The sequence below is a fragment of the Capricornis sumatraensis genome, chromosome 10 (genome assembly GCF_032405125.1).
Source record: "Capricornis sumatraensis isolate serow.1 chromosome 10, serow.2, whole genome shotgun sequence".
In the NCBI taxonomy this organism is placed as follows: Eukaryota; Metazoa; Chordata; class Mammalia; order Artiodactyla; family Bovidae; genus Capricornis; species Capricornis sumatraensis.
Window position 1 is genome coordinate 37,733,806 of NC_091078.1, and position 18,198 is coordinate 37,752,003.

General features: G+C 43.5%; 2 protein-coding genes across 3 annotated transcripts in view; one reads left to right on the plus strand and one right to left on the minus strand.

Moving 5' to 3' along the window:
* TARBP1 (TAR (HIV-1) RNA binding protein 1) overlaps nt 1–5,693 on the plus strand; it is a 66,068-nt gene extending 60,375 nt beyond the window's left edge. Inside the window, exons 27-30 of the mRNA XM_068982022.1 lie at nt 4,005–4,196; nt 4,355–4,479; nt 4,877–5,013; nt 5,366–5,693. Of these exons, the coding sequence (XP_068838123.1) occupies nt 4,005–4,196; nt 4,355–4,479; nt 4,877–5,013; nt 5,366–5,534 (623 nt within the window). The 3' untranslated portion in view covers nt 5,535–5,693. The remainder of the gene's footprint in view (nt 1–4,004; nt 4,197–4,354; nt 4,480–4,876; nt 5,014–5,365) is intronic.
* A 3,749-nt stretch (nt 5,694–9,442) lies between these two features.
* COA6 (cytochrome c oxidase assembly factor 6) lies at nt 9,443–17,904 on the minus strand. Of its 2 annotated transcripts, none has more exons than XM_068982908.1 (3): nt 17,704–17,904; nt 16,873–17,032; nt 9,443–9,670 (listed from the first exon to the last, which is right to left on the minus strand). In XM_068982908.1, the coding sequence occupies exons 2-3, from the start codon at nt 17,014–17,016 to the stop codon at nt 9,575–9,577; spliced, it is 240 nt and encodes a 79-aa protein (XP_068839009.1). In that variant the 5' UTR covers nt 17,017–17,032; nt 17,704–17,904; the 3' UTR covers nt 9,443–9,574. The 2 variants fall into 2 exon arrangements, with proteins under 2 accessions (XP_068839009.1, XP_068839008.1); XM_068982907.1 differs by lacking the exon at nt 17,704–17,904 and adding an exon at nt 17,368–17,652.
* Between the last annotated feature and the right edge of the window lie 294 nt (nt 17,905–18,198).

An 18,198-nucleotide genomic window follows, 5' to 3' on the forward strand; every position in this document is an offset into this window, starting at 1 on the left:
CACTTGTCCCTTAAATTTATACTTCTCTAAAATTTTAGTGTTTTCAAGCATCTCTTGGATAACGTTAAAAGTGCAGATTCTTGAGTCCTGCCCTTAGATTTTAACTCTGGAGGGCAGTTCTGGGAATGTGCATTGTTTAATCAAATACTGTGGATGTTCATGAATGCATTTTAATACTATCACCTTAAATTTATTTACTCAGTCTGCAAAGATTTACTGATTGCCTGCTACAGGCTGAAAGTTAAGACAAAGGCAATGCCCTCAGGGCACTTAATTCCTAGATGAGCACACCCCTATAGCAGTGGATAATATGTCAGCAAAAAAGTACTGTGGAGACAATAAAGCAAAGTAAAGCTGTGACAAAGGATTAAAAAGACCTTTTTCAGGCTTCCCTCATAGCCTGCAATGCAGGAGACCCAGGTTCTATTCCTGGGTTGGGAAGATCCCCTGAAGAAGGAAATGGCAATCCACTCCAACATTCTTGCCTGGAAAATCCCATGGACAGAAGAGCTTGGGGGTCTACAGTCCATGGGGTTGCAAGAGTTGGACACAACTTAGTGACTTCACCACCACCAAGGAGCTGAAGTTGAGCAGAGGCAGACAGGAAGTAGGAACAACTGAGGCAAAGCCTGGAGGAAGAGCTTCCCTAAAATAGAGGTCAGCAAATGTGAAGATGTGTGGGCAAAAGACTGGTGACAAGAGCTGGAAGGGACAGCCTGCTGGGAAGGAGAGAAGGGAGCAGCAGCACATCCTGACGTCTGATTCGAGTTCCACTGTGGAGAGGGATGAGGAGTTACTGAGTGGGGAAAGGCTGCAGAGGTCTTTCTGTTGTTTGTTTTGGGTAAAGAGAGATATTGCAGTATGATTTCTACGTTGTTCAGTTGCTAAGTCATATCCCACTCTTGGCAACCCCAGGCTTCCCTGTCCATGACTATCTCCCTGAGTAACCCACTTAGGGAGGTATCACCCCAGGGCGATAATGGAAACCCACATTAGCTTTCCACCCTGAATTTGCTCAAACTCATGTCCATTGAGTTGGTGATGCCATCCAACCATCTCATCCTCTGTCGTCCCCTTCTCCTGCCTTCAGTCTTTCCCAGCATCAGGGTCTTTTCCAATGAGTCACATCAGGTGGCCAAAGTATTGGAGCTTCGGCATCAGTCCTTCCAGTGAATATTCAGAGTTGATTTTCTTTAGGACTGACTGGTTGGATCTCCTTGCAGTCCGTGGGACTCTCAGGAGTCTTCTCCAGCACCACAGTTCGAAAGCATCAGTTCTTCAGTGCTCAACCTTCTTTATGGTCCAGCTCACATATCCGTACATGACGGCTGGAAAAAACCATAGCTTTGACTGTGTGGACCTCTGTCGGCGAAGTGATGTTTCTGCTTTTTAATATGCTCTCTAGGTTTATCATAGCTTTTCTTCCAAGGAGCAAGCATCTTTTAATTTCATGGCTGCAGTCACCATCTGCAGTGGTTTTGGAGCCTGAGAAAGTAAAATCTGTCACTGTTTCCATTTTTTCCCCATCTATTTGCCGTGAAGTGATGGGACCAAATGCCATATTCTGAGTTTTTTGAATGTTGAGTTTTAAGCCAGCTTTTTCACTCTCCTCTTTCATCTTCATCAAGAGGGTTTTTAGTTCCTCTTCTCTTTCTATGCTGAGACTTAAATACTAGGATCCCCTAGGTGCCTTCATTTTTTCTTCCCATTCTGTTGGCTCTCCTTGCACGTTTTTTACTTGTTTACAGCTAGAAACCACCACCTGTATAACTGCACCTTTCAGATCTTTGTCTCTCCCAGCCTCTTTCCTAAGCCTGCTGGATGCTTGCACCAGCTCTTCTATAAGCTCTTTAAACTCAGTATCCAAACCCACATTAGCGTTCCACCCAGAGGCTCCTCCTCAGTATTCCCTTTCTATCAGTGAGGTTGCTTGCTCTCACAGAAGTCATTCTTTTCCTGTTGTCTCTTGCCATGTCTATCCGTTACAGGAGCTTGGCAACTCTGCCTTTCCTCTTCAGCCCTTCTTGCATCATTTAATTGAGACTTTCTGTCTTTGCTGGGCTAGTGCAAAAGCCTCTCAATGGTTTTCCATCCCCAGCTTTTCCTCCTCCACATCACTTTTGAGGATTTTTCTAAAACACAAGACCAGTACTGTTAACGTCTTCTTAAAACCCTGTACTGCCTCCTGTCTATATGATAAATTATCATTATACACAAAGTCCTTAGGACCGGGTCTGAGTCATGTCCCTCCATCAGTTGACTGCTGTGAGAGCCCTAAAGCACTGCTGCCGCCCGAGCCCTGTCCTGCCACAGCCTGCGTGTGTGCACATGCCAAGTCTGCAGCCTGCACCACCCTTCCCATGCTCTGCTCTGCACACCAACACTCCCTTCCTGGAGCCCTCCTGGGTCTGGCTCTTTGCCGTCCCCCCCGTTAGTAACGCCTCCCTATGTGAGCATGCCATCAGTATAGGACTGCATCACCATCCGGGTCAGGTCTCTTCAGTCCCCAGGAACCTCAGAGCCCCCGTCTGCTCAGTCAGGTTCGGAATGGGACAGGGTTGAGGAAGAGCCTGGAAGAAGGATCTCAGACCTGAACACACAGACAGGTCAGTATGTTCTGTGTGCTCAGCAAGTTGGTGAAGAGAGAATTATTTGAAAAAATAGTCCTCATTTTAGAAAAGGGCCCCCAAGTACTTGTAAAATAAGATAAAAGCTGTTTATGTTGTTTTCTGGAATACAGTATTCCTACAGAAAACTCCAATCTAACAACACTGTTTGCAAGATACAGCATTATTTTCTGTACATCTAAGAAAAAATGCTACCAAACTATGGATGTGGGACTTAAGGATTCTAAGATGCTTCCAAATTTTGGGTATGCTAACATGGAAAACAGTGTCAGACTTTATTTTTTTGGGCTCCAAAATCACTGCAGATGATGACTGCAGCCATGAAATTAAAAGATGCTTACTCCTTGGAAGAAAAGTTCTGACCAACCTAGATAGTATATTCAAAAGCATAGACATTGCCAACTAAGGTCCCTCTAGTCAAGGCTATGGTTTTTCCAGTAGTCATGTATGGATGTGAGAGTTGGACTGTGAAGAAGGCTGAGCGCCAAAGAATTGATGCTTTTGAACTGTGGTGTTGGAGAAGACTCTTGAGAGTCCCTTGGACTGCAAGGAGATCCAACCAGTCCATTCTAAAGGAGATCAGCCCTGGGATTTCTTTGGAAGGAATGATGCTAAAGCTGAAACTCCAGTACTTTGGCCACCTCATGCAAAGAGTTGACTCATTGGAAAAGACTCTGATGCTGGGAGGGATTGGGGGCAGGAGGAGAAGGGGATGACAGAGGATAAGATGGCTGGATGGCATCACAGACTCGATGGACCTGAATCTGAGAACTCCGGGAGTTGGTGATGGACAGGAGGCCTGGCGTGCTGCGATTCATGGGCTCGCAAAGAGTCGGACACGACTGAACTGAACTGAACATGGGAAAAAATGTGCATCTTTTATTTTCATAAATTGTTGTATTTTGCTTAGTAGAGTTTAATTTGAATATTTGCAACTATTATTGAAAGTGGCAATTGTATCTGAATCCAGCTAAAGTTCTTTAGTTAAAAATCTCATTATAAACTGTTCATTTAAGCTCCTAAAAAATATATATGAGACTTTCCTGGTGGTCTAGTGGTTAAGAATCCTCCTGCCAATGCAGGGGACACGGGTTCGATCCCTGGTCCAGGAAGATGTCGCGTGCCTTGGTGCCTGCACTGCGACTACTGAGCCTGCGCTCTAGAGCCTGCGAGCCGCGGCTGCTGAAGCCAGCGCGTTCTGGAGCCTGTGCACCGCAGCGGGGATAGTCCCTGCTCACCACGACCAGGGAAAGCCTGTGTGTAGCAGCCAGAGTACCCAGCGCAGCCAAAACCAAATAAAATAAATCTTATACACACACATACACACACATATATGCATGTAAGTAAATAGGTTTATATTTTCTTTTTCTTTCCCAGGTTCCAACTCAGGTGAAGCAGATAACCAGTCAGAGTGGACTGATGTTCAGAAGAAGATTATCCCGTGGAAGAACCATGTTCCAGACTTGGACCTGGAGCTGGTATTTCAGGATCGTGCTGCCAAACTTGGAAAGTCAATCAGCAGACTGATTGTAGTGGCCTCACTCATTGATAAGCCAACCAATTTAGGAGGTAAAAGGACAGTCTTGATCCTGAAAATCTATACTAACCCAGTGCCATTTGGGCCTCTTGTCCACATTCCACCTTCCCCGGGAGCTCCAGAGGAGTGCCCGGGTCTTGGTGGGCGTGGCCTTAGGCTGGCGGCAGTAATCCCCGCTTGTCCCGTGCAGGGCTGTGCCGGACCTGTGAGGTGTTCGGGGCCTCGGTGCTGGTCATGGGCAACCTTCAGTGTGTCAGAGACAAGCAGTTTCAGCACCTCAGTGTCTCAGCAGAACAGTGGCTTCCTTTATTGGAGGTGGGTGGAAAGTGCTTGATTATTAAAATTTTCATTCACCAGACTTTCTAGTACTCTGTCTTCTGTCAATCCTTTTGCAGTAGTCCAGCCTGTCACATTTTAAAAATAATACTAAAAAGTAAAATACAGCCCACTCTGTTCTCCTTTTTATTATCTCTCACACTATTATATTTTTAGAAATCATCAATAATGTAGACTTTTTAGTGAAATGTGTCCTGTTGTAACTCACTCTGATTTTATAAATGTATATGATGTTGGGATCATCCTTTTTTATAGTATATAATTCTGTTCTTTTCCTGTTAACAAATTTCAGTTTCATCAGAATTTTTTTTTTTTTCTTTTATTCCCAGCAGGGCTGTAAATGAACAATTTAATATTCTGCTCTTTTTAAACTAAGGTAAAACCACCTCAGCTGATCGATTATCTACAACAGAAAAAGGCAGAAGGTTACACCATCGTGGGTGTGGAACAGACTGCCAAAAGTTTAGACCTAACCCGGTACTGCTTCCCTGAGAAGTCTTTACTCTTGTTGGGGTAAGAGCTTTGTCTTGAGTCTCTGTCTCGAAAATGTTTCAGAAGATTTACAATTTTACCTGGGCTCCTGATCCTACCCCCACACCTGACTTCTGACTTAAAGGTTTATGAAAAGCACCACCCCCTCCCACTCCTCCACCCCCCAGGCTTTCCTTTTACTTTACCTGTTGAGGATGGTTCGGTGAACACAGAATCAACCCATAAACCTTGTTACACTCTTGTTTATTTTTCTGGTACCATAGACTTGTTTCATTTTGTTAACCTTTCTCTTCCAGTAATATCCAGGACGTCTAAGACAAAAAAAATTGTTTTTTACAAGAAAACTAACCTTTCTTCCATTTCTCCTCATCAGCAACGAACGTGAAGGGATTCCAGCGAATCTCATCCAGCAGCTGGATGTGTGTGTGGAGATTCCTCAGCAGGGCATCATCCGCTCCCTCAACGTCCACGTGAGTGGGGCGCTGCTGATCTGGGAGTACACCAGGCAGCAGCTGCTGAAGCAGGGGGGCTCCACGGCCTGACGCCCGCGCCTCACCTGAGACGGGTTGTTGTTGGTGCTGCTGAAACGTTTAAAACTACCTGGACTCATGAGATAGATTCTGAAATTGACTGGGATAGTTTTGTCTTTTTTATTCACAGTTTAATGCCAAAACTTTATCATGTGCCTTAACTATATTACTGTATATGTTGTCCCCTTTAATAAACATTTTTGGCTAAGTTGTATTACTTCTTTAATAAAATATTTTAATTGTGGAAATAAAACAATGAATTTTAGAAAGATCTTTTCTTTCCTAGAAACTAGTATTGTCAGAAAGGTGGATTATGGTGGGAGAAGGCAGGATTAAGGTGGCTGCAGTTATCTATGAATACTGTTCCCTTGCCAGGAGGAAGCACAGGGGCTGGGGCAGAGGGGTGGAAAGTTAGTTTCCCCATGAGGAAGTCACTGGCCTCCTGCTGCTGCTTTCTATCCATTTCTCAGGGAGGAAACATGCTTGGCAAGATATTAACCCAGTGTCCCTATATAGTTCGTAACTTACTTTTAAAGCCATGAAATAGGCCATCTGTTCAGTTTAGTCACTCAATCATGTTCGACTCTTTGTGACCCCATGGACTGCAGCACACCAGGCGTCCCTGTCCATCACCAACTCTGGAGTTTACTCAAACTTATGTCCATTGACTCAGTGATGCCATCCAACCATCTCATCCTCTGTTGTTCCCTTCTCTTCCTGCCTTCAGTCTTTCCCAGCATCAGGCTCTCTTCTTGTGAGTCAGTTCTTCACATCAGGTGGTCAAAGTATTAGTTTCAGTTTCAGCATCAGTCCTTCAGTGAATATTCCGGACTGATTTCCTTTGCATGGACTGGTTGGATCTCCTTGCAGTCCAAGGGACCTCAAGAGTCTTCAACACACAGTTCAAATATATCAATTCTTTGGTGCTCAACTTTCTTTATAGTCCAATTCTCACATCCATACATGACTTCTAGAAAAACAGCTTTGCCTAGGACCTTTGTTGGCAAAGTAATGTCTCTGCTTTGTAATATGCTGTCTAGGTTGGTCATAACTCTTTGTCCAAGGAGCAAGCATTTTTTAATTTCATGGCTGCAGTCACCATCTGCAGTGATTTTGGAGCCCCCCAAAATAAAGTCACTCACTGTTTCCATTGTTTCCCCATGATTATTTGCCATTATCATTCAGATAAAGTTTTTAGGAAATTTTCCCATGTCACCTTTGCTCAGGGTTCAAATAATGATTAGATAGTAGTCTGTATTCTTAGAGTTGTCTACGCGGACCCAGAGGAGGTGACTTACTTGTGCTCATCGTTGCCAAAAGTAAGACTGGAACCCTCAAGGGTTGACTCTCTGTTTCTGTTCTTCTGAGGGTTCTGTTATTAGGATTACTTTATTATTTAATGGTAACTATCACCTTCCAGCAGTGAACATAATCATTGTCTGGGTCCATTTAAATAATATTTAGATTTCAGAATCTGTTCCCTGTATATATGTTTTTCTGCAGCTTTATTAAAAGTTTTTGTTTTGCATTAGAGTTACAAAGATAGTACACGTGCACTTCACCCAGATACCTCTAATAGGATCTTACATAACCACAGACATTTATCAAAACTAAGAAATTAACATTGATAACAGTGCTGTTCACTACGCAAACGATTCTGATCTGTCCAGGTTTCCCGTTTCCCGCTGATACTTTTTCTGTCCCAGGAGCGCTGGCTTTGGCATCCTGGATGCTGTATTGATTCTACTCCGTAGTCTCCTCCAGTGTCTGACAAAGTTACGTGGGCTGGTTCCTTTCTTACCCATTCCTTTCAGTGAGTTTATGTCATATATTTGTAATAGACTGATTTACCAGTATTCATTCCAAACTAGAATTCTCCCCAAATCCTATTGGATTTTAATGTGCACAAAGTCACTCTCTACAGTGTATAACTCTCATGGGTTCTGACAAGTGCACACCATGATGTCAGAGAAAGCAGCTTCCACACCTAAAAATTCCTTTGTGACCCCTTCAAAGGCAGCCTCCTTCTCCACCAGCAGTGAATACCAGTTTGTGCTTCCCAGCGTCTTCATCAGCACTTGGTACTATCTGTGTTTTTAAGCCGTTCTAATAGGTATGTAGTGATCAACTGTTATGGCTTTAATTTGCATTACTCTACAAATAATAGGGAGTGTATTCATAATATGTTATTTATAACACTGAATAAATTCGTGAAAACACAATTTGCCCATTTTTTAACTTGTGATTTTTTTAAATAAGCGTTCATTATTCTGGATACAAATTCTCTATGATATATATATGATTTGCAAATATTCTCCCCCAGTTTGTAATTAATCTTTTCATTCTCTTAATAGTGTCTTTCACAGAGCATAAATTTTTAATATTGATAAAGTCCAACTTAGCTTTATTTCCCCTTATGGATTGTGCCTTTGAGGTCATCATCTAAAATTTCACTTCCAAACCCAAAATCATGTCGACTTTCTCTGTACTTTCTTCTGTTAGTTTTATATTTGACATTTAAGTCTATGCTCTATTTTGAGGTTTTTTTCTATCTCTTTAATTAAGTGCAGTTTGTATTGGCGTTCATTTTATTGTGCATGGACACCCCTTTACCCCTTGTCCAAACTCGGTTGACTGTGTCTGTGTGGCTGTACTTCCGGGCTCTCTTCTGTTCTGTAACCATGGGTCTACCCTGCCAATACCATATTATCTTTAATTACTGGAGCTTTACAACAGCATTAAAATCACTTAATATGAACCTTCCAGTTTTGTTCTTTTCAGAATTATTTTGCCTTTCCATACAAATTTTAGAATCAGCTTGTCAATATATACCAAAAATCCTGAGACTTTATTGGGGTTAATTTGAACCCACAGAATAAACTGAGGAGAATTTAACAGTTCCTTAACAACAGTGAATCTTCTAATTCATGAACACAGTACCTCTCCAGTTAAGTTGTTCTCTGATTTCAATGTTTATAGTTCTGAGGATATAGGTCCTACCCATACTGTTAGATTTATATCTAAGTATTCCTTTGTTTTTTTAGTGCCATTGTAAATGGTGTATTTTAAATTTTAGATTCCAGTTGTTGATGGCTGGTATACACAAATATGATTTTCTTTTGTATAGTGACCTTGTTTCCTGCCACCTTTCTTAAGATTCACTTACTAATTCTAGGTGCTTTTTTGGAAGGTTCTTTGGTATATTCTGTAGAGATAATCATATTGTCCATGAATAGAGCCAGTTTTACGTCTTCTTTCTTTCCCATTCGGCTGCTTTTTTTGTCTTACTGCAGTAGCTGGGAATTCAATACAGTGTTGAATAGGACAAGTGGGGACATTTTTACCTTGTTACTGATTTTAGGGAAAAAGCATTCACTGTCTTGTTGTTTAGTAACTAAGTCATGTCTAGCTCTGTAACCCCATGGACTGCAGCTCACCAGTCTCCTCTGTCCATGAGACTTCCCAGGCAACAATCCTGGAGTGGGCAGCCGTTTCCTTCTTCAGGGGATCTTCCCAACTCAGGGATCAAATCTGCATCTCCTGCACTGGCAGCAGGGTTCTCCACCCGAGCCACCTGGAAAGCCATTGTCTTATCGTTAACTATATTAGCTGTAAGGATTTTCGGTAGATGGTCTTGATTATATTACCTGTATATCTGAAGTTGAACCTTCAATTCCTCATTTTTTGGTGGCTGTATTAAAATGCTAACTCCCAGGACAATGGAAATCTATCTGCTTTTTTCAGTATATATCTCTATAATAGCATTTGCCCACTCCCCACCCTCCAACAGCACAAAGGTACACATGTTGTTATAATTAATTTTTTCTTAAAATATATATTTACTAAATTAAGCATATTTCATATCATTTTATTTCAATTCTTCATACTTTGAATAATGGAATCTTGTTACTTGATCATTTAAATTAAGAACCATATATATGGAACAGGCTTTGGTGTCTGCCATCATTCAAACTACTATTGTCCCAGAGTCAAAGCATTTTTGAATGTCCAGAGAAAGTAATTTCAACTTTTCTGAACTATTCAGGAACAGCCTAGGACTGTGCAGTCATTTTCGAAGGCTGGAAATCTCCTGCTTCAAATTTTTCTTTGAATTTTAAGTAGTCTCTTCTTTTATCAAAATATTTTATCTGTTGGGAAAAAAGGGTTTGAAATAAGCGTAAGTTATATAGATTAAACACAAGGAACAGACTTAAATGTAATTAATTATTCAATATAAATTATGTAAGTAGCCTAAGTAATTTACATTCTAGAGTCTCTAAAAGGAATGTAGACCAGTGAGTTCTAACTCTTCTTGGGTTATGAACCCTGCTGAGAATTTGAGTATGTGGTGCACCTTTCTCAAGAAGTGTATCTGTGCTTAGACATGTAAAATGTGCCAGGAGGGTCCACAGAACTCTCAGGTCAAAAGACTTCATGATTGAAGACACTATACAAGTTTTTCCTATCAACTGTGAGTTCAATTAGCTTTATAATTTACCAGCCATGATATTTCTATTTATTTTTGGCCGCACTACATGGCATATGGGATCTTAGTTCCCCGACCAGGACTCGAACTCACACCCCCTGCAATGGAAGTACAGAGTCTTAACCACTGGCCCACCAGGGAATACCCCATCAGTCACGACATTTTTATTAAGTTTATCTTATCCAGAAACATACATTTAAGGAGACACATAATTAAAAATTATATGTATGAACTATGAATAAGGAAACCGATGGTAAAGCTTTAATAACTTAAAGATTTCATTTTATTATTTCTATTTACATCCTCCTCTTGCCACAGGGAGTCTGGAGTATCTTAAAGCCCCATATCCTGAAACAGTAAAATCACAGAAGTAGAAAATCAAGGCCAGCCACAAAATCTTCAGTGTCTTTATCTGAGCTGTTCTGCAGACAAGGCAAAGGCAGGATACGACACACATTTTCACTATCAGAATAGAAAAACTTTTCTTAGGATTTAGTTGTTGAATACTTCAGTGGAGCCCAAGTAAGTAAAAATGAGCTTAGACTGAGAACGTAAAAATCTGCCCTGCCCTGTCTCAAGCTGGGATAAAAGATGTTTCCAGAGGATGTACTGCAGGCAAAGACTGTCCTAAGAAACCCCTTTGAGTGACTACCGCTTTCTTATTCACCAAAAAACTGTTCTCGAAAATCAAACTATCAGAAATTTGCTCTTTGAAGTTACTTTGGTAAAAAAAATCCCCCACTTTTACCTGGGGGATCTGACTGGCACTTTGACACAAAGAAGTAGTCCTGATTGGAGCTCAGGTGCGGGACTTCAAGTAAGGGACTTCTGAGCCTATGACAGTCAGCATTTATCTTTGTAGGAAATAGGACCCTGGGTCCATTTCTCAGTCCGGAGTTGTCAGCCTGCTTATACACAGAGCCCATCAAAGCATCACTTCATTTCAATTTCACCTAAACCCTACCCTTCCCCAAGCCCTCTGATAACTCCTTTCCATTTGGTGAGATGCCCACAGCAACTCCAACGCATGGGCTCACAGCATGCTAATAAATCTGTCAGACTCCATACCTCTGGCGGCCTTCGGCTGACTGAGCTGGGACGGATGTCATATGTAAAGAATATCAGATGAAGAAGTAGACAATGTCCTTAACATTTCTGTGGCAAATCAATAGATCTTTGCATTTCTCCTGTTACATTGTCAACTGCCTAAGGGATAATTCCATTTAATGGTCCTACTTAGATTTCACTCCCAACTTGTCCAGAACTTACTTCTCTACAGACATGTTCTTCTTCCTCTGTCCCATACTTCAGTGACTGCATCACTATCCACCCAAATGCTCTGATCTCCTTCCCCATCTTGATCACTATAATACAGGCCCACATCATTTCTCACTTGGATTGCTGTAATAGCTCTATAACTGGTTTCTCTACCTTCAATCCACCTGTCACACCACTGCCAAGTATCTTTTGGAAATCTCAATTTTATCATGTCACTGCTTGTTTAAAGATCTTTCAAGGTATCCTTATTGCCTTCAAGAACATCCAAACTCCTTGTTTGTAAGGCAAACGAGGTTATTCAAGACTAAATCTCTGCCCACCTATCCTCTGGGTGTACCACCAACCCCTGAAATGCTAGCCACCCAGAGCTACCCCATTTCCCCAGTGTGCTGATTTCTCATGCGTCTTGCTTCCATGCCTTTCATATACCATACTCTGCTTGAAAATCTCTTCTCTTACCTGATTCAGTTAACAGTGGAAGGCCCTCAACATGTGCACCTCCATGAGGCTTATGTCCAAAAAGGCTAACAAATCAGCAGGCATTCCTTGAAAAGCACTGTATACATACAATGCCAGTGTCCTTAAGCCATTAAATGAGATGCAGTATAGTAGCATGAATACCAAAATACTGGAATTTCTGAGACATTTCAAAGGTTGACAGTGAAAAGACAATATCCAAAGTTGACGTTGTTGTTCAGTCACTAGGTCATGTCCAACTCTTTGCAACGCCATGGACTGTAGCACGCCAGGCTTCCCTGTCCTTCACTATCTCCTGGAGTTTGCTCAAACTCATGTCCATTGAGTTGGTGATGCCATCCAAATTGATAGATATAGCTGTCCAGTTGCTCTGTTTGTGGAAAACTGCATTGGATGATGCTAGAATGACAGACCTGATCCCTGCTCCTTCCTAGGTTAAAGAGCCAATAGGAAACTTTAAGTAGGACCATAATACAAGGCAAACTGATGAAAGGGCTAAGCAAGGGGGTGAGCATGCTTGCTCAGTCGCTAAGTTGTGTCTGACTCTTTGTAACCTCACGGACTGTAGCCTACCAGACTCCTCTGTCCATGGGATTTCTCAGGTAAGAATACTGGAGTGGTTTGCCATTTCCTTTTCCAGGGGATCGTCCCAAGCTAGGGATCAAACCCACGTCTCCTGCTTGCCAGGCAAATTCTTTACCACTGAGCCACCAGGGAAGCCCAAAGCAAGGAGGGAGGTAAGAGTAATTTGGTTTTGTGATGACATATTAGTTTTATGGCCTACATATTACATAACAAATTTGTTTTTTTAGTGTTTTACAATAGAAGCATTCACTGTAAATCTCTATTTGGTTCTACTTTTATCTTTACTATTCGTCTGTGACTTCAGCTAAGTGAAAGAACACAAATTCTGGAATCGGAGCAACCTCCATGCTAATCCTCTCCCCACCACTTTACTCGTTAACTGATCTTGAACAAAGTATCTCACCTCTCTGAGCCTCAGTTCCTATTATATAAAAGAGATACAAAGGCACCTCACAAGACTAAATGAAAATTAAAGCAAATGCAAACACAGCATCTCGCATAAAATGCACTCAGAGGACACCCCATCACTTCCCTCCCTGTCACCCTCTCCACCTTCTCATACACATCTCTGGAAATATCTTTCATTTTTATTCTAAGGCAATTGGGTAAGACTTCAACAAGTCTCAAGTAGAAAGCAAAGGTGAAAAGGGAGCAAAAACCTGAGGGCACAGGCTAGAAAAGACAGCTCGATCGTGGACCGAGTCTGCAGAAGACAAAGGTTTTCCATGGGTGTGCGTCCCTGTCAAATGCAGCAGAAGTTACTTTGACTACTTTGGCCACACCCCTTTTTCCTTGGAGCCATCTATAGCTTTTCAGGTTGCTGTCATGTTCTCTAACAACACTCATGTCATAACTCAGACGGTTTCAGTATCCATGTGGTTGATCCTTTCAACACCCTGGCCTCTCAGCTCCTTGACCTCTTAACTGATCTTTTCCTCCAACCTACCTCACTGCCAGAATCAAAGCCTAGTCCTCGTCTTTAACAACATAGCCACGCCATAATCCCAATTCTGAGCATTTCCATTCTCCAAATGCTCCCTTTTCACTTTCTAAGACCCTGATGCCAACAATCCATTGATCACACCACCTTTTCATTGACCATCATCCCCCTCATACCCTCACTTGTCTCCTTACCCTGAACCCAAAGCTTTTCTTTCAGAGGAAAAGCCACTGTCCCCGGCTTCTCAGTGCCTCATATCCTAACTTCTATTTTCTCCTTGCTGTTCCTTAAGCACACTGGACCCGACCCTATTGCAGGGGTGTTGTGTCACCCTGCTTCACTCCTGAGAACAGTCCTCCAACAATTCCCACTGTGGAGCCTGACACTCATCTCTGGGACTGTGTTGATGTTAGTATCTTTGCCTGAGGTGGGGAGCAGGTGAGGAGGGCCTGTTGGATACAAGATGAGGAATAATTCATTTGTGTATATGCAGAGGTCAAGGTTGGTCCTTGAGAACATCCAAATAGGAAGCTCTGGAGTTAGAGAGGATGTAGATTTGGACCTCAACACCTAAGTGGTACTTCAAGCCATGGCTGCAGGTAAGACTGGCTTGGGAAAGTTAAGCAGCATAGAAGGGAACTCTATAGGGTATGATTTAACAGACACACGAAAGCCTGCCAAAAAGCTATGGCTGCTGGAGACCAGGAAAACTAGGGGAGTGAATTATGAAGGAAGAATGCCACCAGGGAGGTGAAGTCAAAGTCGCTCAGTTGTCTCCGACTCTTTGCGACCCCATGGACTATACAGTCCATGGAATTCTTCAGACCAGAATACTGGAGTGGGTAACCTTTCTCTTCTCCAGGGGATCTTCCCAACCCAGGGATCGAACCCAGGTCTCCAGCATTGCAGGTGGATTCTTTACCAGCTGAGCCACAAGGGAAGCCCACCAAGGAGGTAATGCTTTGGTATTTAAATAAACTTGCATTATGACTAAGTTTCTAGAACATGAGATTTGCACAGCCTAATCCACAGGTTCTTTTCTTGCATGACAGGGACAAAAAGAAGGATGTGGATCAGAGAACAGCATGAGGTCTGGACTCAAGACTACTGAGCCTGAATCCAGGCTCTGCACTTACACATGACCTGTGCCCTCAGAAGTAAAATGGGGTAACAGAGCTACTGTGAGGAATAAATTATAGAGACGATGCACCTGAAGTGCCCAGAGCCTGTACTAATAAATGTTAGCTGTGACTAGCATGTGGGAACCTGGCGAGAGGGTGGGCCTGCACGCCATGGCACCCGGCCTACGTATGAGTGGAGGAGATGTCAATAAAGAAGCACTGGCTGACAGTAAAATCCCTTTATGATGCTGAGAACAGAACCTGCCCTGAAATCAGGGAGATGGGAAGGTCCATTAGCCATTAGGATAGAGAAAAAGCAGTGTGTTTTGGTGGGGAGAAAGAGGGGGAAAAAAAAAAAAGACTGAAGTGTAACTTTTCAAAGGGACTAAGACAGTGATTCCAGCTGTGGTTATCCACCAGAATCACCTGTTGAGCCAGAGCCCTTTTAAAAGAAGCTTCCAGAAGTTTGCAGATCTGAGATGAGGTCTGAGACATAGCTATCTTTTTTTTTTTTAATATTTCCACATGATTCTGACATGTAAACCTGGAGTGGAAAATCCTGGGTAGGGTGTCAAAAGACAGGTCTCAGGGTGAAGAGGTTCTCCTGGAAAAATGTGGGGTAGGGAAGGGAGGAGATGGAACCTGCCAACATTCACCTCAAAGGGCTTCATCACTCCCATCGTACATCCCTGTTTCTAAGTGACCACAGAGCCAGTGAGCAGAGAGTGAGAAAGGGCCTGTTGCATAGGCAGGAACAGTATCCAGGCCTTGAAGGAATTTGATGTTGGCCCAAACTCCCCCATTTCCCACCTACTTTGTAAACTAGGAGTTAAGTCTCTGTGCGTCTATCTAATGGGAAAACCAGAGATGTATAATATTTGCCTAAGTCATTATCTAACCCAATCACCAAGCCCCTGATTTATCACTTTTCAGTTTATATGTCAAGTTAGACATCTGATTGTCATAGTAATCCCACGGGACAGGTTACACTGTGCTGCTCTTACACACACAGAGTTCATCTAAAGCAATTATCTCTTCAATGCCTTCATCCCTACCCTCCATCACAGCCTTCTTGTGGTCTTCAAGCCTCAGATTCTTCATCTAAAAATTTGAGGTGTGAAAAGGTGAAGGTCGTATATCCACTTCATCTCTAAAATGATCTGTTCTCAAACTGCTTGGTAAAGTTTGGAGGAGCATGATGGTGAGAAACCAAAGTTCAAACCTCACAGCAGCCAGCTAGACCTGACTTAGAACTATGGTTCTGCCACTCACTGACCAATACAGAGTAAGCAAGTTATTGCAATGCTCTGGGCTTCTGCTGTCTGCTCCAGAAACTGACAGCAACAACACCCAACTCAAAGGGTGTTAGTGAAGAGCATCAAATACTTACTGAGCCTGGTGATGGTAGGTGCCTTTCCACCCCTTCGCATTTGAAGGACAGGCCCTACAGAGCATGAGCATGTGTCAGCGAGGCGTCTGGAGTGGCTGGTGGCAGAATCCACCATGCGATCATTCTGTTTCTTCTACTCCCTAAGCTCCTTTGTGTTTCAGGTATATGACCACATGATTTTGAGCAGCCAACAGGGAAAGCTTTATTTCTGACAGCAGCTCTAGGACAATGAATCTGCCAACTCTTGCCCACGATTAAATACTATCCCTTCAGAAGATCCTGGAAAGGGATTTCCCTGGTGATCCAATGGCTAAGACTCTGCGCTCCCAACACAGGGGACCTGGGTTTGATCCCTGGTCAGGGAACTAGAGGGCTTCCTTGTGACTCAGAGGTACAGAATCTTCCTGCAGTGCAGGAGATGCAGAGATGTAGGTTTGATCCCTGAGTGGGGAAGATCTCCTAGAGGAGGAAAATTCCATGGATAGAAGAGCCTGGAGGGCTACAATCCATGGGCTTATAAATAAGAAAGTGAAAGTGAAGTCTTGTTGGACTCTTTGCAGTCCCATGGACTGTAGCCTGCCAGGTTCCTCTGTCCATGGGATTCTCCAGGCAAGAGTACTGGAGTGGGCTGCCATTTCCTTCTAAGAGTTGGAAACAACTGAACAACTAAGCAACAACAACATGGAACTAGATGCCATGTGCCGCAAATAAAGATCCCATGTGCCGCAACTAAGACCCAGGACAGCCAAACAAATCTTTTTTTAAAAAAAGAAGAGCCTGCAAAAATCTACCCATTTAGGGGGTTGGAATTTTTTGGTTATTTTTCACAGTAGTCTTGAGTCCAGACCCCAGTTTGTTTTTCAAGGAACTTTAAAGAGTCCGGTGACATTTTCCAAAGGTCTGCGCGATATGTACATAAAACAAGCCTGGATTACCGGACAAGGTTTTCTCTGCTGCTCACAGAAACTGTTGACTTGACACACTTCAGAGGGTGCTTCATTTCATAGCTCACCACTCACTATAAGCTCTATGTATTTTGCCAGTGAACAGCGATATGTGCAAGTGTAACTTACCCACTGTTGGGGACAGCTTGATTCAAATGAGCTTCTTAACTTCTTGCACTTAGAAGCGTCCTCTGTGTTCTCATCTAAACACTTCCAGTACTCATCGCGGGCTCCCCAGCAAGCCTGCCTTTCTTTCATAGATGGGGCTGCCATTCCTAGCGGGCTCAAGCTGTCAACCAAAATATGTGATATTAACAAAGGACTTATAATACCAGAGAAGGCAAGCCAAAGAAAAAGATATTGTCATTCCCTCCGACCTCCTCTTTTTAAAGCTTTGCCTCCGGATTTTAATGATGCGAGCACAACTAATCAGTTCTACAGGAACATTATCATAAGAGCACTCGCTGCTGCTACTGCTAAGTCACTTCAGTCGTGTCCGATTCTGTGCGACCCCACAGACGACAGCCCACCAGGCTCCCCCGTCCCTGGGATTCTCCAGCCAAGAACACTGGAGTGGGTTGCCATTTCCTTCTCCAATGCATGCAGGGGAAGCTTATCCCTTACTCCATGTAATTGCTCCGCTGCTGACGTAGCAGCTTGGTCTCAGAAAGCCGCTGTTAGATTCCTGGCTCCCACATGGTCTGTCACTTAAGCCAGCGCGTGTATTCTCTCGAGACTATTTCCCCATCGGTAAAACGAGGGTAGCACTGCCCATTTCACAGGGTTGCTGTTCGAACCAAAGTGCTGTACAAATAAATGCAGGAGGGCAAAATCACCAGGCAGGACAAGGAGTGCTACTTCGTCTGGCAGAAGAGAAGCCCGAGGCTCGCGGAGAGTCAGCTACCTCCCGGCTCCATAGCCTCTAGGGCGCGCCCCACTCGGCCCCGCCAGCAAGCCCACCTCTCCGCCCGCCCAGAACCAGGTTCCCTTCGGCGCCGACGGGAGGAAACAATCACGCGGTCCAACAACCCGGGAAGAAGGGCGTGGGACCGAGTTGGCCCCGCACTGTCTCCTGGCCCGCTTGGGCAAGTCACGTAGACCCCACCACCTCAAGCAAACAATTCACGTAGCGAATTCGCTGGCCTTGGAATGACCCTTACGGGCTACCGGTCTGTTCCAGGAGGGCGGGACTTCCGGCTCCCTTCTCTTATGTGTCGGAGTGACTTCCGGGCCTACTTCGTCTAGGGCGGAGGGTCCTAGGGGTCGCGGAGGTGAAAAGTGAGTGGGACCCTGTCACTCCTCAGAGTGGCACCCGGTCACTCCTCAGAGTGGCCTTGGTGTTATTAATATCTCAGTGTCTGTCGCCCTACAGTTTTTCGTAATTTTAACGAACTGTGCTCCTTTCGTGAATCTGAGTTTTTATACACATTGCGCCAAGCGCCGGCCGGAAGATTT

Excerpts from the sequence above, each read along its gene's own strand:
- COA6 (XM_068982907.1), bottom strand. Across the intron at positions 9,671-16,872 it reads CAAGCTGTCCCCAACAGTGG|ATAAAATATTTTGATAAAAG; the intron begins GTAAGTTACACT and ends TTTTCCCAACAG.